Here is a 26,174-nt window from a genome sequence, read left to right as displayed (position 1 = left end):
TGTTGACTTAAGAGTGTGTGGAGCAGGAGATAAGCGCTGCCCTGCTGCTGGGGCCGGCACAGCTGTGCACCTTGTGCCCTGCACCGCGCTTCTCGCCCGGGGCTCCTGCTGCGGGGCCGGGAGGGTGGCGAACGTCACGCAACACCGGCACGTGTCACCCCCTCCGCTGTGGGCAGGGACGGCGGCCACGTCCCAGGGGAGCGCAGGAGGAGCACACCCCATGGCCAGCCCCACGGAGCGGTGAGCGGAGCAACTCCTGCCTGAACGGGACCGAAGGGAGAAGGGCCAAGAGACTGCCGAGCAGCGAGGGAAGGCACCGCTGCAGGCACGCTCGAGGTATTGTCCCTGTTTGAGGTGCAGCCACTGCAATCCCACCATTGCACCATGTTGGCCACTGTGGCTTAGAGTTGAACAGTTGGTGTGATAACACTTGACAGAGTCCTGCCACCATAAGCCAGCGTCATTTTAGTGGGCGCAAGGGGCTTGTGATAGCTCACAGCTGCTAGGAATGGCTTGTTGGATGTATTTACTCTGTAGGGGTGTAAGCTTTCTAGTGTTTGCAAATGTTAACTGCTGCTGGTACAGTGCCTTGGGAAGGTGGGGTGAAGGGCTGGGTTGGGCTCCCCATGGGGAGCAGGATTCCTGGTTCAGGAAGACCAGAGATACTGGCTCTGTTTTCTCAGGCAGGAATTAGATGCATTTCAAGATTAGGTGACTGTGGTTTTGCTTTCAGGTGCTGTGGTGTTGAGGGAAAAATACATGAGTGAGAGTAAATCAGCTCTGCGCAGGGAGAGCTGCCTGTTTACACCAGGGAATATAGGCTTCCAGATATTTAATTTCTGGTAACTGTACTTCAGCTTGTTGAAACATTTCGGTCTTGAAAAGCCTCTTGTGGATAATGAGACTACCTGGAGGCAGCGCTCCCAGAGACCCCCAGACTGGGGAGCGGGGCTGGACGGGGGCCTTGCCTTAGTGGTGCAGTAACGAGTGAGTAGGTAGCCTGTATTTGCAAGAAAATATTGGGAGAAAGGGGGATACAACAAAATGAGAGAGAGGTTTTGTTGCCTACCTTGAAGCCAAGAACAAGCAAAGCTCACCTAATTTTAAAATGCCCTACCTGGTATGTCATGGGGTGAGGGACAACATGGGGGAGGTAGGAGGTGTTTGGGGTTTGAGGATAAGGGGACTGTCTGGAGAGGGCTCCTGTCCCACAGCCAGATCTGTAATGGCTCTGCAAACGTGGTCTGAGCCTTGGGTGACCCTCCCAAAGCTGTCCTAAGGAAGGAGGAGAGAGGCAGCGTGACCCACACCCTGTGCCCTCATCCAGATTGCTGCTGGTGTGAAGGAGAGCTGGGCGGTGCTGGAGGCCCCCCACCTTGTCTCCAGACCAGGCTGGTGGCCTCAGCTGAGCTGTCTTGTCCCCCACTGGCAGGTACGAGAGAGCTGCATTTTGGCAGCACATTGGCAGGACTCAGCTGGGTGGCCCGTGGGATGAGGAGGAGGATCTGCAGTTCGGTTTGCCGCTGTGCTGGGGGACAGCCCCTTCCTACCTGCCCATGCCCCACGGCAGCTGCTGCCACAGCAGCTTCCCCAGCTCACACAGGTGACCTGGAGTTTGCTCTGCTTGTCATACAAGAAGATTAACTCCTTCACCGCTGGCCACGTGCATGCCGGGGAGCCTGCCAAGAACACTCAGCTGTCTTCTCCCTGTGCTTCCCCCTGTTGCTATCTGCAAAGTCAATGTACAGCTTAACACGTGCTCCCTGTCTGCTGACCATCCATGGGGCTGTGGTCTCTGCAGCACTGGACCAGGATGGAGGAAGCACATGGCTGGACCAGATGAGGGAAGGGGCACCAGTGCCCTCACCTGTGGCTGGTCCTGCACAGACTGGTATCCTCACCACCCACACCAGGAAGAAAAAACACCTCCCCTCTATGGCAGCTCATATTAGGAGGACATTTCACCTCTAGGATGCTGCAGAGACAGTGATGTGAAAAAGGGAGGAACAAGACAATTTGATGCTTATGTATTTGCCATCCCAGTGGCTGTCACCAATGGGTAAATGGGCAGGAGAGGGGACTGCTGGTAAAAGGATGCAGGAGGAGCCGGGAGGGATGCTCACATCCCAGAGCTATGGTGAGGTCCTCACTGATGAACCATGGAGCTCCTGCTGGGAAGTGTTAACCACTGTTCTGCCTGGCTTCCACTGCCTGCTCTCACTTTCTCCCCTCTGTTAATTATTGCAAGGAAAGCGATGAAGGCCAACGTGCACCAAAGTCCAGTCTGAGTGAGAACATCAGCAGTTTGCTCGCAGCCATGAGCTGGCCAACCCCAGCCTCCACAGAGCTGCCCGTGCTGCCGGGGGACACCACAGTGGCCTTTGGGGTGGCAGACATCGTCGTCGTGGTTTGTTACTTTGCCTTTGTCCTCATCGTCGGGATATGGGTGAGTCCCCTGGGTTTACTTTGCCTGAGATGGAGAGCCTTTGATCCTCCCTGGGGCCTGCAAAGGGCATCCTCTGCACACACTGTTATCCCACGGCCTGTTGAGTGGGTTTGTGGGGTGACACTGATCTTTCTGTGAGCTCTCACCGCTTCTTCTATGTGGGGACAACCAAGGGGTCATTTCCTGGAGGTTGTTCTGGGCATGATGATTTGCAGCACCTCCCGTGCTGCAAAGCAGTCTTACACTGGGGTGTGGGCAGACAGGGGGCAAGGGGAAAGCCCGGGTTTGAGGTGAGAAGGTGGCTGAAATAAGATTTTAAATAGTTTTGGAAAGATTGTTACTGAATATTTGTTCACATTGTTTTGAAAATACCTCTTTCACAGAGACCTACAGTATTTTGGGTGGCTGAAGTGGTGTTTTTTCTTATTCCCAATGGGTACATTCAAAGAGGTGTCATTAAATAGGTACAGGCGGCTTCTTTCCAAAGCTGGACTACCAGAAACCTTCATGGAGAGGCAGAAGTGTTGGCTGAAGCACTGGCATACTTAACAGATACACCAAGCAGTTTTTGGAGCTGCTGCTGAGACCGGGCATTGAGGGTTGTCCTGGCAGTGCTGCTCACCGGTCTGGCTGCTGCCACATGCACAGGCATTTGCAGCAAACCATTTTATTATGGTGCCCGACTGCAAGGTCCTGGTTGCTGCAAACAGCAAGTGCTGTCAGCCGCAGCCACATCGGAGGGGCTTGCTGGCTTATGGACATCCTATTGCTCCTGAAATCACTGCAGTTCTCATGCAGCTCCTGAATGGGGCTGCGTGATGTGGCCATACAAGTGTGGGGCAGCTGGAAACCCCGAATTCACAGCAGTGGATGGCCTTGATGGCATCCCATGGGATACATTATTTTCTTCTGATTCCCACACCTGCCATGTTCTCCCTTATTTGGCTATTATTATTATTATTACTACTATTATTATTACTGTTGTTATTATTTTGCTAGGAGTGCTGTACAGTGAGGAGGGAAATGCTTCCTCTTAATTCATACCATAGTCAGAAGCAGGGCAACCTTTCTTGGAGGTACAAACATGTGTCTTCACATGGCTGAGAGCAGCCAAACTCCTAGAAATCTCAAATTAGATGTGTTTGACAGGGGCCCTGCTTCAGTCTGTGTCAGACCTGTGCCCTACCTGTGCTGCTATGAGAAGGGCAAGCCAGTTGACCGCACTGACACCCAAGGGAGTAGGACTTGAGTGGTGCAAGAGGTTGCTAACAGGATGTTTCAAGGCTGCTGAGATGGATGTTGGGTCTGACTTGGGGGTGGTTGAATGGAGGAAAACACTTTTCTTTGTTCTGTGCTTCCAGTCATCGATCCGAGCAAGCCGGGGGACCATTGGAGGCTATTTCCTGGCTGGACGATCCATGACGTGGTGGCCTGTGAGTGAAACGCGTCCCTCTGTTCCCCACGGTTCCAAAGCAATTCCAGGTGTGAGGAGGGCAGGTCTAGTGAGGGAATCTAGTCCGTGTGTTTTGACTGTAATCTTGGCTTGAAGAGGACCCAACAGAAATCATCCCGTGCAGCTTTGCTAATGGGCTGCAGCGTGGAGCTGCCGGGCCAAAAGGATAGTTCAGCATCTGCAGGTTTTTTACAACTCTCAATTACTCTGCAGTCAGCAATAAAAACGTTTGCGTTGGTGGAAGCGAGCGAGTGCTGGCTGGGTTTGAAACTCTCTGGCCCCAACTCACCAAAGATGCTGTTGTCCCCAAGCCAAGAGAGCACTAGGTAATCTAGGAATGTGCTATCCAGTAGAAAAACATCTAGATGCTGAAGAAAAAAATAATCCCAAAGCCCAGGACTTTCTGAGCCCTTGCTATTTAGAGTAGAGTTGAAATTATTGGCTAACGATGTAAAAGATATAAACTTCAAACCACTGAAGTATAAATCTTCACTATGAAGAATAAAAAAATCTATTGAAGGTGCCTTTCCTTAGGAGTGAAAGGTACATATAAAGATAATTTAAAGTTTGAAAGGAATAAAAACACCACAGGAATAAAGATCCTTCTCAGCCAATGCCAGACTCCAGCACCATTTGTCTCTCCGGTGCGCCGTGGGTGAAGGAATGCGCTTCTCAACCAAAACACTGCACTTTTTTCCCTTTGGATGTACGTTGCCCATAAATTCACTAGGCTAGATTTTGGAACTCTTCCATCAGAGACACATACACCTCTCCAAAATCTGTTATTTCTTAAATGTTCTTTATGCTTCTGTCTCAGCCAGGCGACATTTAATAGAAAAGCTTAACTTGATGGTTTTCTCTAATTAGGAGGAGAAAAATTGAAAGATACTAAAATGGAACTTTTTTTCCCCCCAATGTCATTCTTAAAAAAAAAAAAAAAAACAAAAAACCAAAAACCCAACCAAACAAAAAACCCCAAAATTCCAAACCAACCAACCAAAAACTACCAAAAAACGACCCCAAAACAAAACCAACAAACCACACACAAACCAAACAACAAACCAAAACAAACCCCAACAAACCAACGTGTTATTGCTTTTGGCTCCGGCCACAGGTGGCCGCGGAGTCTGTTGTGTGCAGGCTGGCTTTTGGTAAGCCTGACCTACTTTTCTGGGTTCGAAGCAGCCTCTGATGCTGTTGAGTTCTCAGTTTTGCTTGTCAGAGAGCTGGTTCCAGCTCCGCAGCGCTCCTGCAGGCTCAGCTCCCCACGGCCCTCACCCTGACTACATGGCTGCCCTACATGTATGTTTTCTTCAGTGGTGACAGCTTTCTACTGTGTGTTAAGCAGCCTCCACTAAACCCTGGTATCACATTGCTGCTCCTGTGCGATCTAGCTTTTGTATTTCTGTGTCTGATATAGATACCAGGAAAACCATTTACATCTTTGGAGAGCACCAGTCCCCACCTCGGTTGCAAATTCATGTTGCAGCAGCCAGCTCTAATCAGGAGCTTTCTTAGGCAAGAAGGCAGAGCTGTTGGCAAGAATTGCTGGGGGTGCATTAATGTTTTGCCTTGCTCAAAGATGAGAAGCTGATCAAATTCCATCATTCTTTATTTCATATTTAGCAGCACTAAGGAGAGAAAAGCTCCTTGTAGGTGATGCGGCTAAAAGGAGACTTTCTCTGGGGACAAAAGGGCTAGTCTTTTATTTTGGGTAACTTCTTGTTTAACCCTAAGATTGGGCATTGGCGTAGAGAAAGGAGGGGAGGCTTTATTCCAAATTAAAGTAGTAATTAATTCAGATAGTCTTTGCTCTGTTTAAAGCACCTTGGAGCTTGCATTCTTCTAATTAGGGTGTCAATGAGCCGTGGTAGGGACAGCCTACAGTTAAAGTTAACCAGACGCACGTTCCAGCCAACTGCAGAGCTGAATGTTGTTGAACCTTTGCGTAGGCGTTAAACACAAAAGGCCTTGTGTGTTCCCATCGTTGTCCTTGCTGTGGTTCAGGAATCTGCTCCAGGAGAGCACTGTTGTCACCCTGACTGTGTAAACCACCACATGCATGTTCAGTGCATGACTTTAAAGAGGTTTCAGCAAGGCAGAGGAGGGTGACAGAGCCTGGCCCAGGCTGCCCAGGGGGGTTGTGGAGTCTCCTTCTGTGCAGACATTCCAACCCGCCTGGACACCTTCCTGTGTAACCTCATCTGGGTGTTCCTGCTCCATGGGGGGATTGCACTGGGTGAGCTTTCCAGGTCCCTTCAACCCCTGACATTCTGGGATTCTGTGAAGACATGGAGACACAGACCAAGGCTCGGCAGGGTGGGAGAAGGCAGGTTCCTGGCTGAGTAATGGGGGAACGGAGAAATCCATCATGTTTCATGGACACCGAGGTACCTGTGGCTGCCACCAGCCTTACCTCGCCCCGCTGTAGCCCCCATAACAGGCACGTATCTCCAGAGAACCCCTGACCAAGTGAGCCCCAATTCTGAGATTAGGCTTTGCATTAGGGTGGGGGTGGGCACACCGACTTTAACATATAAAAACATAGTTTTCTTTAAGAAGACAACCCAACTGTCCATTAGCACCCAGCTACCTACCTACAAGGAGACCAGGCCCTGGGGAAACAGAGTGTGTGGGGGAAATGACTGGGCTGATGCAGAAGTTCCTTAAGATGATTTTCATGGGTTTTGTGCCTGTGTTGTGTGTCTCAGATTGGAGCGTCCCTGATGTCAAGCAACGTGGGCAGTGGCTTATTCATCGGGCTGGCCGGCACTGGAGCAGCTGGGGGCCTTGCTGTTGGGGGCTTTGAGTGGAATGTAAGTCGGTTGTGTTGTCAACTAAGATGTCACTGCTTACAAGGGGACCGGGTGTTTGTCCCCAAAATCAGATGCTAACAGTATCAGTAACTACAAGTTCTCAAGCCTCAGGAGAGAAACCTCCAGACATTCAGACAGCCTTAAAAACATGAGATCTTTATTTTACTTTAAGTGGAATACACTAAAATTATTAGCTCTTTGACCTTCCCAGAAGCACATGGCCATATTTCTAAGCTTTAGTCTGCACTCATTAAGATTAAAATAAAAGATAATGAATGCTGAAAAGCTACTTAGATAATCACAGGATTCTGGGTACAGGAAGTTTGAGAATAAACAGCATTGCTCTTAAATTCAGTGTCAAACCCATGAGAATCAACACCACCGCGTTCACCTGTCAGCTGCCAAAATGTGATGTCTCTGGGGCGAACACCTGGGGGTGAAGACAGGACTCATTCTGCCCTGTTGAAGTGGCCTGGAAAATTACCACAGATAGCACATGGAGCACGGAAACCAGGCTCTTTGTGTGTGATGCTAATGACATTTCTCAGCTGCAGTGATGAGGAGTGAGATTAGTGCCAGGCTCACAATAAATGCCACTGGTAGTGGTGACTGCTGATAGTGCCACCAAAAGCTCTTCCTTGGGATTTCTATTCACTGCACTTTTTTTCCCCCTCCTCTCTAAACCATTAGGATCACCTTTAAGTCCTTTGTGAAGAAACCAGAGCCTGTGTTTAGCCTGGTGCATGTAGGACATACCAATATTGCTGTACAAGTTATTTTAGAAACCCATGAATACAAGATTGTATGTCAGGGCAAATCTAACTTCATGAGTTTAGATTAATTTCTTTCAGATTGGAAAGGGACCTTAGATATGCCGTTACTCTCTCCTTTTGCAATGGGAGGTCACTCAGCCGCAGGGACCACATGGGCGTGTTTGACCTGAGCCAGTCCCGGCCGCTGCAGGAGCCGTGGCTGTTCTCTGTCACTCACGATCTCTGCTCACAGGGATCGTTTTCATTTCTGATAACTTAAATAACTGATCAAAGTGAAATCTGGACTAACGTAAGGTACTCGGATAAAAGATAATGGCCTGAGACAGCCAGGAGGTGAGGTTTGGTAATCCAGTGGCTTTATTTACCTTCAAGATCTCCTGTTGGAGTTTCTGGAGTTGGAGTTTGCTGGGTTTCAGAGAAGAAATACATGATGGGAGATGCCCTTGTGCCTTCCAAAAGACCCTTCACCTGTGGCAAAGCAACTGAACTGCCCCTTTATCTACCAGCAACAGAAGCACATCTGTGTCAGCCTGCAAGGAGAACATCCCGGCAGTCTCGCTGTGGCTTATTTTTATGCTCTGCAGGGACAGTCTGCTGCCTCAGCCTCATCACTTGCTAATCAAGCAACAAACAGATGCTCCCATCTTGCTCGGAATCACTTAACTCTTCATTGCCACAGCATCAGTGGTTTCAAAGGCCACCAAACACATCACCACCCTTCAGAGATCCAGAGCAACAGAATCTTGCCCAAAAGATCAGGAGATGGTACAGGTTGTGCCACCCGTGACTGAGAGACACAGGGTTTAGGAGGATAAATTCAAAAGCTTCTAATTATATTAAAGTTATTCCCCCATTTGCCATCCTGTCTTCTGAGCAAGGAGAAAAAGTCAGACTGCTTCCCAAATATATTGCATGGCACTGTACCCGTCTGCTTTGTTAGGATGTCCGCTTAAAAGAAGAGGAGAAGGACATTCCCGTGTGTTGAATCATTTGCCTTTATTTTTTCTGTCTCCTTCACAGGCTACCTGGGCACTTCTGGCTCTTGGCTGGATCTTCGTGCCTGTTTACATCGCAGCAGGAGTTGTCACCATGCCTGAATACTTGCAGAAGAGATTTGGAGGGCAGAGGATACAAATCTACATGTCCATACTGTCCCTTATTCTCTATATATTCACCAAGATATCCGTATGTATCCAATTGAACACAACCCTTGTGTCCGGGGCAGCGATCGGTCGCCCTGGTACAATGCAGAGCTGCTCAGAGATAACTCAGATGTCCTTGAAAGGACCAGCTCAGCCACCAGAAACAGTGGCAGTGCGTTAGTGTCCTGCTTTGCTCGAGTAATTACCTGCCTCTGTGTTGATCATGGAAACCTATCCTAGGAGAGAGCCCTCGCTAAACAGTGATGCACAGTGAGCACTTTACAGGGATATGGCAGCTAATTACTAAACAGTATAAATACCCTGATCTGTCTCCCTGCTTTTCCTCTTCCGTCAGCTCAAACCTTAGGTGATGTAGACACGGGAACTGCAGCATCACCCCATCTGAGGATTTGGCTGGCTGCATCTTGTAGATGTGAAATTCTCTTAAATTATCATAACTCTGCTGTTGTTCTTGTAGCTCAGTTTTCAGCATTAGGCATGTTATGGTTATTCCTCTCTCTTCCTGTCACTTGTGTTGTATAAAAAGGGTATGGTGAAGGAGAGGTAGGCTCTGGCTCAACGCAAAACTCAGCATCTTTCCTAGATTGCTTGTAGCATTGTACCCGGCTGGTAGCCAATAACCAGTGTAAGCTACTGGGTATTACCCTTCATTTAAATGCCATTAATGAAGAGGCAGAATGCTAAGAACTACCTGTGCCCTTGGAGGAAGAGGACTGTATTTTAGAGTCCATTGCAGGGACTGAAAATGTCAGTGTGCTGTCTCCGGCTGATTGTCCCATGGCCAGTACAAGTCAGTCTTCACTAGTCGCTACTGAAATATTTAGATGTCAAGTTGCCTTGGAAGACATTGAGAGGAGGTGAGGCACTCTGTGCCTTTTGCAGCTGGCTTCAGGGTCTTTCTCCCAGGCTTATCGTGTCCCAGCTCTTGGGAGGTGCATTACGAGGAGTTCCAGGCTGGGAATGTGGGATAGATTTCCGTCTCTAATGGCCAGCTCTTGGTCATGTCACTCATTGCTGTCACCACCGCCTCCAGGAGATTAGTTCTGTGGGATTGAAGCATTGCCCAGGATGAGGTCTTGCAAAGAGGTGTTTGAAGCATGTGTACCCTTGAGGGGTAAATGGAAAATCTCTCCTGCAACAGCACCACAATGTGCACAGCTGCACAGCCAGTGTATGTGGAAAAAACCAGACCGGTCTTTCAAAATGACCTTCAGCAGAGCAGTTTTTGCCTGTGCCTTTCATAACAGGACCCTGGCCTCAGTCACTGCTGTTTCATCTCAGTGGTTTCTCCTCTGTGCAGCTAATTCACGCGTGGCTGATGGATGTGGCTGGTGTTTATGGGCATGACAGGTGCTTTCTATTAAGCAGCGCTATTGTTTGTGGAGAGCTCATTTAGCGGCTGGCTGGACAGCAGGCAGTTGGTTACAAGGAGGATTTTTCTCCCTGTGCTTTTTGCCCAGACATAGATTAGCAACTGGGGCTTTGCAGAGTCTTCTCTGCTCACAAAGAAAAACAGAGATCTCAGTAAATGGTATTGTCAAAGGACGGATCCTGCACGGCTGCAGAGGTGTTTGTGTTTCCTGCTGGGAAGTCAAAAAGCAGAAATCGCAGTGGTTTCTGTGGTATGCTGACCGTGTTTGTCGTGTCTCGGGGTTGCAGGGGTCAGGAGTTGCACTGGCTGCTTGTTTTTAAGGTGCTTTTTTCAGGCACAGCAAATAGCAATCTTGCCCCATCCCTTCTGCCTCCCTTGGCAAATGTCTTTGCCTGTATCTCACCCTATAGCAGATTTGCAGGTGTCCTTCAGATCGATTTCCCAACATACGCATCTCCCATGTCACCTTCTGCATTTGAATGATGTTATCTGTATAATTCCAGGTTTTGCCCAGCTTCTGGTTTCACTCACTCTGCCAGTAGAGCCAAACAAAACAGAGCCGATGGGGGTTTCTGTATTTCTAGTGAGGTTCTCTGCAGGTATAACCTGTTTTTCTGGAGTAATTCTAGTATGTTGACCTGCATGAATAGAACAGCAGGCTGTTGACCTTCTCAGGTAAATACATCACAGCACAAGACATCAATGATTCTTTTGGGTTTTTTTTTCAAGCTGGAGTATCGCCTGGCCACTAGGCCACCAAGACATAGTCTTGGGAAGAACCTGTCTCTGCTATTTACCCCCTTTCTCTCCTGTGTCTGCCTGTGGATACATTGGCTCCTGCTCCCCCTGGAGGTCTTCACAGTCAGCAAAAGGGGCGGCAGTTTCCACCAACACACGTCTGTGCCAGGGAGGGTTACATCCCATGAAGTCTGCCTGTAAGACAGTCTTCTGGTTGCTTTGTAATCTCTTGGTGTGGGATCTTGATTTTCGTCCTCCTGCTGCCCCATCTCCCGGGTGCTGGGAGCTCAGACCCAGAGGAGGGACTTTCTTCACCCCGAGAACACAAAGGTTCACAGCCAGCAGCCCCGTGCTCTGTCCTCTTCCACCTCACCTTCGTGGTGCCCTCCCTCCTCGATGCTTTCAGCCTCAGAGGCCTGCAGGCTGCTTTGTTAGATTTCTCTTGCATGAAGCATCACTAATGCCAGACTGCCCTTGTTTTGTTTAGTTTTGTCTTTTTATTGCAGACTGACATCTTTTCCGGAGCACTGTTCATCCGAATCTCTTTGGGCTGGAACCTCTACTTGTCCACTGTGGTCTTGCTAGCAGTGACTGCTGTCTACACCATAGCTGGTAAATAGCTTATTTTAAAAGAAATGCTACAAACTGGAGTGTAGGATTTAAGTTTTCTCTTTCCTGTGCAGGGGAATGTTAGTGTCTTCAGATATTGAGATGCTGAACTGCCTCTCCATCCTCTCACAAACATGGAGTAGCCCTTCAGGCCATTCCTAAATGAAGGGCTTGTGACAGCTCTAAGGTCCAGGGGACCAGCTCCAGGCCAGGTTCTCACAATGGGTCTGTCCTGAAATCACGGGGCTGGGGCCAAAGAAAGCTTTTTTGGGGACCTGTTTCATTGCACATGGTCACACACTCTCCCTGTTGTCTCTGGTTCTCCTGACAGGTGGTTTAACGGCTGTGATATACACAGACGCACTCCAGACCCTGATCATGGTGCTGGGAGCTTTGGTGCTCATGTTCATAGGTAAGGAGAACCTGCAGTGGCATCATATATGGGTAATGGTCCTGAAGTTAGATCTTAGCATGGTACCTCATCCTTTCATGTATGGTACAGCAATGAGTTTTAACCACCCACAGAAGTGGTGCCAGCACAACTCTTATTCTCCAAGTCATCAGACTTGCTTCATGCTTTGCACTAACTGAATGGAGGTGAGGTTCTGGATAAGCACCTTGCTGCTTTGGGTTTCCCTGGCATTGCCAAGGAGCTTGCAACCCTGCATTCCTAGAGCCAAGTTCAGCTCTCACTGTGCTTATGGAAATTCAGAGTAATTCTGCTGACTTTCCCTGTTGACTTTGGGAGTCACCGTGCGTTCAGCTGGGCGTAACTGAGCATTATGAAAAAATAAAAGAGCAAGAAGGAATTGACCGTCATTAGTCTTTGCTTTAAGCCTTCTTGGCAAGCAGAAATACAGATATATCTGTTTAATGTCATACCTTCTTGCTGCAGGTCTTGGAGGGTTTATGAGCAAAGACTAGATGGCTGAGGACATTGCAGGATTTAGGATAATGGAGATTTTCTTGCATTGATCTTCTTCCAGGGTGCACTGTTAAAATCACAAGGACTCTGGGCAAAATGCAACTGACTCCTGTCGAAACCTTGCCTGCCAAAAGCGAGGGTGGAATGAAAAGAAAGGAGATGAGAGGAAGATAGGAGAAAAGTAATCATGAGACTCAGATAAGGAAATAACTTTGCAGGGAGCACCAGACCTTAAATCACTGGCATTTTCTTTCCAGGATTTGAAAAAGTTGGCTGGTATGAAGGACTTCAGGAGAAATACAGCACAGCAATACCGAAGATCATAGTCCCAAACACGACCTGCCACCTCCCGCGTGCGGACGCCTTTCATCTGTTCAGAGATCCAGTCACAGGGGACATTCCTTGGCCTGGCCTTATATTTGGGCTCTCTGTGCTGGCTCTTTGGTGCTGGTGCACTGACCAGGTAAAGTCCGTCCTTCCCTCTCTAGGCAAAGCACCACACTGTTATTTCCAGCGCACTCCTCAGTTTGTGGGTCTGTGAGCTGAAACGTGACTGTCTCACCATGCAGGAGTGTGTCCTGCTGTGGGCTGGTGAGCACCAGGGGTCTTTATGCAGTTAGTGTGACAATGATATGAAAATATGAATCTAGACCTGGGTCTGCAGTGACCTTGTATAGACCTCCAGACAAGCCGTTCGTTTTCCCAGAGGTCTCACTTTTCTTATTCCTTTCCAAGCTACAAACAATTGATTTCTCAATGCATGGTGCTTTTGTGCTTTAAGGTGGGATAGTTATGAAAACCCACCACTGCACTTTTACCAAAACACTCACAGTCTGCTTCCCTCCGTGTCTCTTGCTGCCTTACAGCTGCTGTTTCCAGTCCTCAAGGCAGCTTCGTTTCAGTCAAGGGCAAAATGATTGCTGTAAAGGAAATTTCCACGCTGCCCTGTCTGCAGCTCTGGGCAGCGGCAGCAGGCTGCAGTCAGCCGAGATGGGAAGGGTGCCATTGGCATGCAGAACGCCCTGGGATCCTGCCGGCTGAAAGTCACCCACGAGAAGGAGAGACACAGAGAGGAAGGATCCAGCTCTCTCTGTAGTGCTTCTGGTTTACTCTCTGCTCCCTTTCTGATTGCAGGTGATAGTCCAGAGGTCTCTCTCTGCCAAGAACCTCTCCCATGCCAAAGGTGGATCAGTGCTGGGAGGGTATCTGAAAATCTTCCCCATGTTTTTCATCGTCATGCCAGGAATGATCAGCAGAGCTCTTTACCCAGGTAAGCCTTCCCCTGTCCCTTGCCACTGGGCTTTGCACCTGCCATGGCCATTAATCCCACCCAGGTCCTCCAGCGCTTTTACACCTCAGTAACTCGGCTGTCCTGCAGGCACACATGTATATACTCCTATTGTACACTGATGTTCCCATATTCTATTGTACACTGATGTTCCCATGTCCAGCCTCCACTTCCAGTGCTCCCACAGTAGCAGAAGTAACTGGGACTACCCATATGGGGTATATTTTGCCATTGGGGGTATATAGCTCTGTGCTATGGACATGGCATTCATCTGTCTATCTGGGGGAAATCAGTGAGATGAAATACATGAAGGACTGAGGTTACTATCGTTAGGTATTTGGTGAGAGTTTTAGCAATCATCTGCCACACCAATTCATGCCATTCCTGGGGGGTTACACAAAACAACGCTCCTTTGTGAAGGAACAAGAGTTCCCTCGTGTTGTCTCCCAAGGAGCAATCGCTGCTGGTTTCTCCAGAGCAAACCACCTCCCAGGAGGAATACCCTGGGTAGCAGGAGCACTCCTGGAGGAAAGTGTAAGTGTCTCAAGTGCTTCTTTCCCAAATTTCCTCAAACAGGAGCAACTCTGCCTGCAACACCCTTGGTAACCCAGCTGATGGGTGTGTGGAAACAGTCCAGTTCCCACAAACAACAAATTGTCAAGGATTACAATTATGTGACATCAAAGAGAGTTATATCTGTACCCTGAATAGAATTGCAAAATGTCATCTTGAAGTTTCACCTTTATTGTACGATGTAAAATGTTCTTCAGCTCCACTCATGCGAGCTGTATTCTAGCAGCGCCCCTGAATTTGTATGAAACCACACAAGGCATCAAGATTTGTCCTCTTGGATTAAACAACCTATGGCTCAATGGGGTTTACACTGACTTCTTGTTCTTTTCTTGTCTTCTGCAGATGAAGTGGGCTGCGTGGACCCGGACATCTGTAAAAGGGTCTGTGGAGCGGCGGTGGGTTGTTCCAACATTGCCTACCCCAAGCTCGTGATAGAACTCATGCCCGATGGTGAGAAACCTTTACCTTTGTGGAGGTGGGCTTGAGCCCCCTCTGCACGGGTGATCACACCGCCCTTATCCATCCTGAGGTTAAGAAGATTGTTCTGCAGTGATGAAAGAATAATGTTGAGAGGCCAAAGGTCTAGTCCTGATTTTTCCTTCCCCTTTTTCTGCCCAGGGCTGCGGGGTTTGATGATTGCTGTGATGATGGCAGCCCTGATGAGTTCCCTCACCTCCATTTTCAACAGCAGCAGCACCCTCTTTGTTATAGACATCTGGCAGCGGATCCGCAGAAAGGCTTCGGAGCAGGAGCTGATGATTGTGGGCAGGTCCTTACATTTCTTTGTGTCTCGTTGCTTTCATCATCTGTTTTTAGTGCAGTATGTACATTGTTCAGTCTGGACTCACTAGGAAAAATCTGATGCCTAAAATATAGGACAGGAATGCAGCCTGGGAAAGAGCACCGTGTTTTCCAGCTCGGTCTTAGATAGACCTGCTCAAAGGGAAACACTAAGCATACCAATGAGCTAGGTAGATCATTGCCTCTCCTTTCTCTAAACTTAACATAAATACTGCCTTAAATATAACTTCCAGAGAAGCCAAAGGTGCTCTGGAGTCGCTGTCACCGGAGCTCTTTAAGAGCTTGTTATTTTTGCACCAGATGGGAATGATACATTGCAAGTACTCCTTTTTTTTTCAGATAAAAATGCAGAGAACTGGGCCTCCCAGCTCTCACTCTCTAATAAGTCATAGAGCCCTTTGTGAGCAAGCTTTGGTACTGCATTGTATCAGAGACAGATAAGCTTCTCCTCCTGGTAGCAGAATTTAAGCTGCATTGTGCATATTTGTGGTGCTTTTCCTCTTCCGTCATGAGCATTAAGTTTATAACATTAGTTGTGGGGAAAGTGAAGGCCGCAGGGAATCTCATAATCCACCACTGTAGAGAGACAGAAAGTACAGCTTGTCCAGCAGTATGGAGAAACCTCTACAACATCCAGTGCAAAGATCAAGTGTTACCCTGTTTCCCTGAAAATAAGACCTACCCTGAAAATAAGCCCTAGCATGATTTTTCAGGATTTTTGAGGATGCTTGAAATATAAGCCCTACTCCAAAAATAAGCCATAGTTACAGTTCAGCTATACATGTAAAAAAGGAATAAGTTTTGGAGCAAAAATTAATATAAGACCCTGTCTTATTTTCGGGCAAACAGGGTATGTTATGCACCTGAGACCCCAGAAGCAATTTTAATAAGCAGCTGATTAAATGGAATTTGCAAAGGCATGTTATCTGCTTGAAAAGGTGGCAGAAAGATTGTGTCAACAAGCAATTGTTGAATTGACTTTCCAGAGGAGAACAATCTTCTCCTGTGTACACAGGGAAATGTTCTTCTTGAGAGTGATCTGGAGATCTTTTATTAGGAGATTCTGAGAGCAATTGGAAGTGTGTTTTGTTGCAAAACTGAATTTTCAGGTGGACTCCAGCACCTGCAGATATAATATAATTTTATCCTTCTCTTTCAGAGTCTTTATCCTCATCCTCGTGGTCATCAGTATTCTCTGGATCCCAATCATTCAATCGGCCAACAGCGGCAAGCTCTTCGACTACATCCAGTCCATCACCAGCTATCTCGCCCCACCCATCACAGCGCTCTTCATCTTGGCAATCTTCTGCCCGAGGATTAATGAGCCCGTAAGTGGAGTCTCACAACCACTTGATATACGTATTTAATTTCATAAAATAACTAACTAACTCTCCCCTCACTATGTAGCCTTTGAGGCTGTTTAAACTTTAAGCCAGCCCAGCTAAAGTGTGACAGTTAGGCAGCCTTTCCTTGGCACGCCTTAGTGGATCTCAGCCCAGTCTCTCGTGTATGTGTCTTGCTTCCAAGAAGCCACTGCGAGTGGTTCTTCTTGGCAGTCTCATTTGAAGGCACAAAAGGCAAAGTTGTTCTGCAATGTAGGGATGATGTGTCCAAGTCTAGTTGGAGGCATGTTGCTAGGAAGAGACTCTTGCTTTGTCTGCTCTCTACCTGTTCCATGTTCAAGGGCAGAAAGTGAGGATTTTTAACTGAAAACATCCTCCTTTGACGCACATCAGTGTGAGTTTCCGTCAGGCATAAAAGGTCTTAATCTAAGAAAGAGCTGAAAATTTAAAAAAAAAAAAAAAAAAAAGAAGAAGAGAAGGGAAAACTTGAACCAAAAGTAACATGCAGTGACCCTTTCTTTCTGCTTCCTTTTCTCAGGGTGCTTTCTGGGGCCTCGTGGTTGGGCTGGCTGTTGGTCTCGTTCGGATGATCATGGAGTTTATTTATAGCACTCCATCGTGTGGTGAGGAGGACAGACGACCAGCTGTGCTAAAGGACCTGCACTACCTCTACTTCGCCCTCATCCTCTGTGTCCTCACCGCGATTGTCATCGTCCTTATCAGTCTCTGCACCCCACCGATCCCCAAAGAGAAGGTAAGTGACGTGCAGCGGCGCCCTTTGCTCGGAGCCCCCGTTCGGTTTCCAAAGCTCTCTGAAATCTGTCCTTTTCCTCCCACGGTTAAGAAATGGCATGTAATGCATGTGCTGCAAAGCGGCCCTCGCTCCTCACCCCGTTCCCCAGGCTGCACAGTGTTAATGCTTCCTGAGGCACCGAGGGCTTCAAATTGAGTGTCAGTCCCCATGCTGTGCCTGGAGCTGGGCAGACACCACAGCCCATCATAACCGGAATAAAGAGAAAATAAGACGGGGAAGGAGATGAAATCATATTACAGAGCACTGCTGAGGAGGAATTAAATATATCTAATTGTAGCATCTACCCCGTTTCAGCAGAGCCAGCATCAATCTTGCAGGCAAACAAGATTAATATCTTTTGCAACATGGGCATTTAGGAAAATAACATTTTGTCCCAATGTAATCTCAATTATATTTAATAACTTGGAGTCAGGCACAACTTTCTTTTACTTAACACATTAAAATTGTGCAGAGTTGGGAGGCTTTATATAATAAAGCCTTAAAGCAACACGTCCCAGTCCCAAGGTTTAAAGCAGCTGCCAGTATAAAAAAACCTGCCATCTGCCTCAAAGCAAAAGTTACAGGATAGATCTAAAAGACCTATTTTTCCTGTCTAACTGCATGAGGGAATGAGGGTGATGCCATCATAGCATTTACTATCTGTTGCTTCCTCGTAACTTGTAAAGCATTAACCAGTTCCATCAATGTTTGATTGAATGTTAGTGGTGTCAAAGATACGCAGCTCCTGGAGATCACATGAAGGCAGGTGCTCAGCTAGAGGAGAGGGGGAGAGAGAGATTGTCTTTGTATCTGCTTTGAGATAACGTCTCAGCTTTATTAGCTATCAGAGGATCCACATGGGAGAGAGAAATACTGGTAAGGAGGCACCATTAGTTCTGCTGCTTACGTTGTTCACTGCTGCTCAGGGGTGGCCAGATGGTTGCCAGCAATTAATTACTGTGGTTTAATGAGTTCTCACTCATCATCTGACCTGTGATAACTAAACATGTGCAGTGGTCCCTGCCACAGCAACAGCAAGATAAGGTGCGTTAACATAGCTCTGGCAAACAGTGAATATCATACCAACAGTTCAGGAAAGGAAGAAACTGGCCACAGCACCTACGGGCTTTTTAGTCTGACCTCAGAGATATAAAACCACTTAAACCAGGTTTTAAATGGGGGACTTCAGGATGAAGACCTGCTATAACAACATCAGGGAAACAGAGGTTATGATCATGAGAGATTCCTTAGAGGAGATTTTAAGTAGAAATAGGTGATTTTTATAGGTGCTGGACTTACAGAACCTTAGCTGACATGTTCTTCAAAGAAGGGCTGAGTTCTGTGTTTGATGTCTGTATAAGAGAGTTTTGTTCAAGAAAAATTAATAAGAATTAATGAGATTGCCTGTGGCAGATAAGAAGCTGGACAGAGTGACCCAGATCAATCAACTGATGATGGTGATGACCCATGTCCCTACAGACCCTCATTATCTTCTCACCACAAGGAAAATGAGATGGGCTGCTGGACAATTTGTGGCAGTACATGGTAGCTAATTCCCTCTTCCCATAGCATGGTAGGAATGGGAGAGTCTGCCCCTATTTGGTGTTCAGTCTTATTTCCATTCAGTTTCTACTATTTATCCCCAATTTCAACAGGAAAGATCTGACCTTGTTCCTCAGGGAACAGCTAAGTAAGTGGTTTTTCTATGGTGAGTTGGGTGCCAACATTATAATGCTGCTGCCTATCTGGCATGAATCCACTATTTTTCATATTCCCTCAGTCAGACTCACACCAGCTTTGCCCTAGACATGAGCGCAGGGGTAGATTTGGACCACCACTCCTGCTGCTATGGTTCCTCATGGCGTCCTGCAAGCAGGGCTTGTCTCCTCCTCTCAGGTTAGTCTGTGGCTGTGCTGAGATGAACAGGAGGTTTTGGGAAGGAAGGGCAGGAGGTAGAAATCAGGCTCTAACACTCAGGGGAGAAACTGGCACCTCCACTTTGTGTTTGACCATTAGACGGCCTCAGGTTGCTGGGTTTTGGTATGCAAGTGGGCAAAGGTTTGGTGAAGAACCTCTAAGTCCTCCTGACAGCGGCTGAAAGGGGGAGGCTGGTCCTGGTTGAGGACACCTGAAGCTCTGGTGCTCCCCAGTCCCATGTGTTGGTCAGTTCACTTCATGAGCTTCAGATATTTCCCCCTAAAAATCACATGGGGGTAGTTCTGCTCACCCTTAGCTGCGCAGTGCTTGGAGCTGTAATGATGAAAGACACTGTATGAGAGCTGGGAATTACACCATCTATTTTGTCAAGCAAAAGGAAAAGAAAAACAAGCTGCCAAAGAAAAAGCCAAGGAAATACAGTGACAGATCAGACTTCGGCAGATGTAAATCACCACAGCTCCATTGCCTTCAAAGACCAGGAGCAGCTGTTGAGCACAGTTATGCCACTTTACACCAGCTGAGGCTCTACGCTGGACAGCTTTAAATATTGAATCTCAATGCTTTTCAGATAGTAAATGGGCAAAAGGAGAAAAGAGATTTGTATCTGATGTTACAGTGCTATAGCTAATGTGCCTGGCTTTACATGAATTATAATCCAAGAACTGCAAGCTGTAGCATTTTCTCCTGCTGTTTTGGACTCTCTCCCATCCCTGTGGTGATTGATGCTGTGCTGGAAAACAAGTATGCAAGGAATTTGTTTGGTATGCTCCAGAGTTCATACGTCTTCATTGTAGGTAGTCCATATTGTGTCACGCCGTCCTTGAAAACCCTGCAAAAGAGCTTACAATTAAATTTGAGACTGTGAAGCTGAAACACAACTGTCAGGTACCAGATGGCATTTTGGAACAGAAGGATTTATTCTAGTTTACAAACAACAAAAGAAAAACTTTACTTAGTTCTTGCAAACTCCCTCATCCAAGGAGAATTTGAAGATGAAAAGGGAGAGGAACAGCCCACAAAGCACAAATGCTACACAAGCAGGTCATGTCCCAGTGGTCCCAGGGCTCACCTAGACAGGCTGATGGACCGGAGTCACAGATGTTTTCCCTGCGTCCTGAGGTCTGGATTCGGTGCCTCCTCCAGGAGCACGGCCCAGGAGAGCAGCAAGCCTGCCCAAACCCACACCTGCACTCCTGAGACACTGCAACCCGAGCTCTGCAGTGGGGAGCTCCCTGGGCTCCATCATGCTAACACAGCTCCCCCCAGTTAGCAGTTCTCCTTATTTATGTATTGCTTACCTTCTCCAAGCATGAAAAACGTGCCATCTTCTGCTTCCCCATCCTTCATGCATCAATGCTGCTGGTGCGCCCCAGCACGGGTCCTTCTGGTGACGGCAAAGAGGGGACCTCAAGGATGCAGCCAGCCAAAGCTCACCCCAAGGGAGCCTGAAGCTGGAGCGTGGGTGTGATGCTTCACCGAGGAGCCCTCTAGGGTGGCCATGGCCAAATAAACCAAAGAAAAAACACACCTGGAATATTGTGTCCAGTTGTGGCCCCTCAGTTCCAGCAGGACAGGGAACTGCTGGAGAGAGTCCAGCGCAGCTGGACCCCATTAAAGTTTACAGATATATAAAGGGTGAGTGTCAGGAGGTTGTCTTCTCGATGACAACCAATGGTAGGACAAGGGGTAATGGGTTCAAACTGGAACACAGGAGGTTCCACTTAAATTTGAGAAGAAACTTCTTGATGGTGAGGGTGGCAGAGCCTGGCCCAGGCTGCCCAGGGGGTTGTGGAGTCTCCTTCTCTGCAGACATTCCAACCCGCCTGGACACCTTCCTGTGTAACCTCATCTGGGTGTTCCTGCTCCATGCGGGGATTGCACTGGATGAGCTTTCCAGGGCCCTTCAACCCCTGACATCCTGGGATTCTGTGAAAGCAGCAGCTCCTGGGTGGGTCACTGGTGTGATGTGCAGTGAGGTTTCCTGTGCATCTGTGCTACTTTCAATTGGGAATTGCTCCCGTTTGGTAAAGTCTGAGCCCAAGGTAGATTCCAGCCCTTGCAGGTTTTTCTGCAATGTGAAGAGACAGTCAGTCAGTGACAAATGGGAAGAGGAAGGAAAAGAAAATAAAGTTTTGGAAATCCTTTAGTACTCTGAAACTTCACTGTTCAGTGACATTTCCTAAGTGATTAAAAAAGAAAAAAAAAAAAATCCTTGAGAAAGATGAGGATCATCAAATCAAAGCAATTTAGCACATAGTGACAAGAAAGATTAGCCCTGCCCAATGCTCATCTTGGTTGAAAATGATTTAAATAAAGCTATAAATCTTCTGGAAATTATGCAACATTTTGTGTCAGCTGGCAACTCCTGCCTAGATTTGCGTGTGTAAAATTCAAGAATTAAACTCATGTTACTTTGCAAGTGACCCCTTCGTTTCCATGCGGGCAGAGCGGGGATGCAGCCGCTCAGCCGCCAGACGTGTGACTCTGGCTGCCCCGGTGTCACCGCTGCAGCCTGGCTGTCCCGGTCCCATCCCGCGGCTCCCCGATGTGCCGTGCTCAGCCAGGAATGCATTAGCCCTGGTTAAACTGAAATACCCGAGCCCCTGGGGTCGTTAACCCCACCCCACAGCTGGCAAATGGGCCACTGTGGGGTTTGCGGGATTAATGCCTCCTGTGTGCTCGCTGTGCCCCAGGGAGGAGACTTTCAGACTTACCTTAAGAGTTTCAGACCTCCTGATTTTGTAAAGCAGAGCAGGTAGCAGCCCCAGCAGCATTTCCAGGACTGATGGTTGTTCATGGCTTTTGATGGTCCTGAAAGACTGCAGAGGGAGGTAATGTCTTGTATTGGCCCAACTGAGAAAAACTGGAATTAAGAAAACAAACAAAAAAAACCCAAACCAACAAAGAGAAAAGGCATTTGTACACACAGGTCTTACAGTGCATGCCCAGAGCTCAGTTTTTCCTACTTGTAACTATACCTGTTGGTCTAATGCTTGGTATCATCCTCCCAGCGAACTGTGAGTTAATATTCACCATCATGGCTCTGCCTGCCCACACAGTTGTGCTTCTCAACCACACGCAGCCAGAGAGCAAAGACACAATATTGCTGCTTTTCCCACTGTGAGCCCTGAGATCAGCTCGTTTGGAAGTGCAGGTTGCTGCTCTGATGAGAGCTTGTCCTAACTGTGGCGTTTAATGCTCACGCTGTAACAGTTTGGACATTGCGCGGTTTCCTGGAAACCTGCATCTCAGGTGAGACACAAGATCCTCAAGTCCTTTCCCATGTCCCAGAGAAGAAGCTGCTCAAATACCAGTGTCCCCTTTGGCCATACATCTGCATGCCCACACTCAGCTGATCTTTCTCTGCTGAAGGTACCATTGCTGTGTGTGTGATGGGCTGTATCCAGAGAGGGTTGTGTTGGCTTCCTTTTTCTCTTTAGTTGACTTCATTACCCTTCCCAGTTGCACTGCTGCCATGCTGGACACAGATCATCATTATTTAATGTCAATCAAGTAATCCTAGTGAATAGGAAGCTGCTTCTTCACTGTCTACTAAAAGGTAGAGACAGGGATGGAATAGGTTAATTTAAGAAAGTATAAGGAAAGAAACTAGATTAATTCACACTTTTTCTCAGCTTTTCAGCTCCAACTAGATGGTACCAGCCTTTTTTTTTTTCCCAGGCTGTGGGCACCTGTGCAGAAGAGAGGTGCAAGAAAGTGGGGGAACAAACGTCGCCCCACAACAGGTTCCTCAGCACAGTCTTGGATTGGTGCCCACCAAAGAGGGAGAAAACTGGTGTGCCACTTTGGGACTGGCAGGTAGTAACCTGATTGTTCGCTGTCTGTCTTTGCAGCTCACTTGCCTGACGTGGTGGACGAGACACAGAAGAGCACCTGCCATTGACCTGAAGAATTACAAGAGCGAAGCAGCACAGATCAACGCGGCCAACGGAGAGAGTGACTTGGTGGAAAGCGCAGGTTCAGGCGCTAAGGAGGAGGCAGGTAGGGTGGCTGGCTGTGAACAAGCACACTCGTGTGCATGTGAGTGCACAGCCAAGAGCTCATGCAAGTCCCTCTAAAGCTCATGAGAGGCCATCTGCTGTGATGACTGGAGCTGGCGCGTGTACTTACAAGTATACCAGTTATGAGGATGTGACAAATGACAGTGTTGCTGTTCTTGATCCTCCAACATATTTTTCTAGCATTTCCCTTCACGTTACAGTCCTCTGAATGGTTCAGAAGAGCTGTCATTCCTGAAAAACAAAGAAAACCCACCATTCAGTAAAATGCTCCTCCTCCCTAGAACTAGCTGTTTACCCAGGCAAACTACCCCAGTGCAGCTCTGCCCAAGTCACAGTGTTACTTGAGCACTTCATGTCTGGACACTTAATGGTGTGCTGGACTTGTGAGACGGGAGTCAACGGCCACTTACAGACATCTCTTGGGAGGGTGAAGGTCTGTGCTGCTGGGACATGGCTCCTCCGCCCACTGACCCCGGGGATTTGTGCCATGACACTGTGTCTATTTGTGTCTCAACAAGATGATCTCGAGGAGCTCCATAGCACTACTGCAGGCATAAGCAAAGCAGCAGCTACCACTAGGGCTGTGAACGTCACAGCAGGCTCTGCAATTTCACCTTTCAGCACATGACAGTGGCATCTCCTCCTGTCCTCATCACTGCTGGGAGATAAAACCCTTGTGCATGTGCTAGAGATGCCTCCTCCTTACCCCGTGTGAGCTCTGCTGGCCAAACTCTCTCACTGATGCTGTAACATGCTGTATCAAAATAGCGTCACGGTCTGAAGGGACCATGAAACACTGGGAGCGGGTATGTGCACTTTCTGGATGTCCTAGGATAAATGTACAAGCCTCAGTTTTCTCATTTACATTATGCCAATAGTATCTTTCATCTTTCATAGGATACGAGCCATCATTAAAACTCAGACCCAAATTGTTTAAATAGTTGTCTGTTACCAAGGGTACTTAATAAGAAGGAAGGCAAAGAGTCCAATGAACCTAAAGAGTTGTCAGGAGACAGAACATTAGCAGGAGAAGCTACATAGGCTTTTCTTTTTCAGAGCGGACAGAGATTTGTTCTGCAAATCCACTAAAAACCCACAACTTTCTGGTTTTGAGCTTCACCTTCCAAGGTTATAGAGCCCAAAAACTCAGAAGAAAGGCACACGCACAAGATTTCTTGACTCTTTCCCGTGCCGATCAGTCCAAAGGATATTGGTACCAATTAAAGCCAAGCTAAACAGAAGTGAACAAGTACAGAAACATTCTTTTCTCAAATTAGAATAAGTTTGGATTTAAGTTGAATGCAGCCATTCAGCATTATTTCTTATTTCTTATCAATTCATAGTTCACTTAACTAGCTCATATTTTTATAAACAAATGTCTTGGCATTTTGGTAATTAGTAATGATGGGCAAGGAAATGTGAAACAGAGCAGCTGACAGTTTAATGAGGTTTGGGTTTTGTTTTTGGGTAACACCTTTTTCAAGGCCTTATGACATTCTGAATTCCAAAAAAAAGAACAGCCAGTGAAATGCACACGGCCCAGGGCTGACAATTAAAACATATACTTCATCCGGCATGTCGTGTGTAATAAATAGGCCAGGAGATCTCCAAATGGACCATCATCCTGTCAGGAATTTGTGAAAGTGGATGGAAGCAGAGTTGGGGGAAGAGGGCTGCTAATTAACTAATGAACAACTGGTGTTGCAATCAACCAAGTGTAATCAGGCTGTGCTGCACATTGTTGAGGCAGAGCTTTCCCTTCCCACCTCCCACCACCATCTAGCATCTCCCATCCAATGTGCACCTCAGACCCCACTCCAGACTGGTCAATACACTTCCAAACAGGCGGAAGGAAGGAGGAAAAGGTCCCAGCTGGATGGTAACACCATTTTTGGTCCATCTCTCCCAGCAGCCAAGCCTCCCTGCTGGAAAATGCTCTACTTGTGGTTCTGCGGTCTGTCCACCGGCCCCACGCCCACCCTGTCCCCCGAGGAGAGAGCTGCCCTGCAGCAGAGACTCACCAGCATCGAGGAGAAGGCCCTGTGGAAGACCGTTTGCGATGTTAATGCGATTCTCCTGCTCACCATCAACGTCTTTCTATGGGCTTACTTCGGCTGAGGTGGGTTCAGGCACCACGTGGCTTTGGTTTTTCTCAGAGGTCCTCATCTTCATGTCTAAGCTGGAGGCGCTGGATGACAACAACACTCACGATGGTCCCCCGAGGTGCCAGCACGCGGTGGCGCAGCCCTTCCCTGGAGGCACTGCTTGCTGGAAATGACTGCAGGGCTTAGCTTCCCTGTAAGATATGGTGTGACCAAGACTCAGCACTGGTCACATCCAGGGTGCAGGGGACGTGTGGGACAGTATGTGAGACAGGAGACCTGGGGTCAGTTTTAAAGGTGCAGAGACGAGCCCAGTAAGCAGCAAAGGCTTTGGAAAGTCCAGCTGTGGCGTGGCTAGGTCCTTGCTCCCCTCATGCAGCAGCTCAGGGCTGACTTTGCACCGCTACTTTTAGGGGAAAGACTTCTTAAGGGCTTCTGGTTTACACTGGTGTGGGGAAGGAGACTTAACCACTACCTACAGTTTCTTTACATGGCCAAAATTCAGGTGGTGTTAGTGGGGGCCCCCCCTGGATTAGCTCAGCAGCGACCATCCTGGCTCCCACGGCCCAGGACATGTGTTGGACCCCCACTTACTTGGCATTGGCAGCAGGGAGAGGGGCTTCCCCGCACTCCCCAAAATCCCCCCATCTGCCACATGACAGTGGGTCTTGCAACAGCCTGAGCTGTTCCCTCTTCAGGCCAATCCTGTCCCTTAACAGCATTACCAGCAATAAAGGTGCCTTAGTAACAAAGCCAATTCTGACTTTGGGTTATTGTGGTTATATATCCTGCACTGACACACAAAGGTCTCTCTGGGACTATGGTGACCTGGCTGTGCTAAGGAAAAGAAATATCCCTCCTTGGGCCAGGTCCAAGGCTGGACTTTGCCCTCCTTAGGCAAGTCTAGGCTCCTCTGCCTTATCTTGTCATCATCATGAAATGTGGCATGACCATAACTTTTTAAACCGCCCCTGGAGGAAGATAAGGCAGTACCCACTGTTAATATCTTTGTCTGGTGG

The 26,174-nt window shown here is 47.9% G+C and overlaps 2 protein-coding genes across 12 annotated transcripts in view; one reads left to right on the top strand and one right to left on the bottom strand.

The window, feature by feature from the left end:
* On the top strand, positions 1-25,912 carry SLC5A9 (solute carrier family 5 member 9). 3 transcript variants are annotated; one of them, XM_005511663.4, is made up of 15 exons: positions 1-336; positions 2,249-2,446; positions 3,808-3,879; positions 6,611-6,715; positions 8,509-8,673; positions 11,268-11,373; positions 11,702-11,782; positions 12,553-12,758; positions 13,430-13,565; positions 14,499-14,606; positions 14,775-14,925; positions 16,117-16,285; positions 16,839-17,054; positions 22,886-23,033; positions 24,963-25,912. In XM_005511663.4, exons 2-15 carry the CDS (start codon positions 2,318-2,320, stop codon positions 25,169-25,171), a joined length of 2,001 nt encoding a protein of 666 aa, XP_005511720.1. In that variant the 5' UTR covers positions 1-336; positions 2,249-2,317; the 3' UTR covers positions 25,172-25,912. The 3 variants fall into 3 exon arrangements, with proteins under 3 accessions (XP_005511720.1, XP_064927494.1, XP_064927495.1); XM_065071422.1 differs by having other exon boundaries at positions 2-336; positions 2,254-2,446; XM_065071423.1 differs by having other exon boundaries at positions 2-336; positions 24,966-25,912.
* The window catches only part of SPATA6 (spermatogenesis associated 6), a 55,401-nt gene continuing 50,972 nt past the window's right edge, over positions 21,746-26,174 (bottom strand). For 7 of the 9 annotated variants that reach the window (XR_010474190.1, XR_010474191.1, XR_010474193.1 and 4 more), the window contains 3 exons: positions 25,075-25,349; positions 22,010-23,284; positions 21,746-21,894 (listed from right to left, as the gene is read on the bottom strand). The gene's annotated coding sequence lies outside the window, so the exon portion shown is untranslated. The remainder of the gene's footprint in view (positions 21,895-22,009; positions 23,285-25,074; positions 25,350-26,174) is intronic. The other 2 variants (XR_010474196.1, XR_010474198.1) reach the window with 2 other exon arrangements.

The sequence above is a fragment of the Columba livia genome, chromosome 8 (genome assembly GCF_036013475.1).
Source record: "Columba livia isolate bColLiv1 breed racing homer chromosome 8, bColLiv1.pat.W.v2, whole genome shotgun sequence".
Taxonomy (NCBI): domain Eukaryota; kingdom Metazoa; phylum Chordata; class Aves; order Columbiformes; family Columbidae; genus Columba; species Columba livia.
This window is presented reverse-complemented; position numbering and strand designations above follow the sequence as displayed.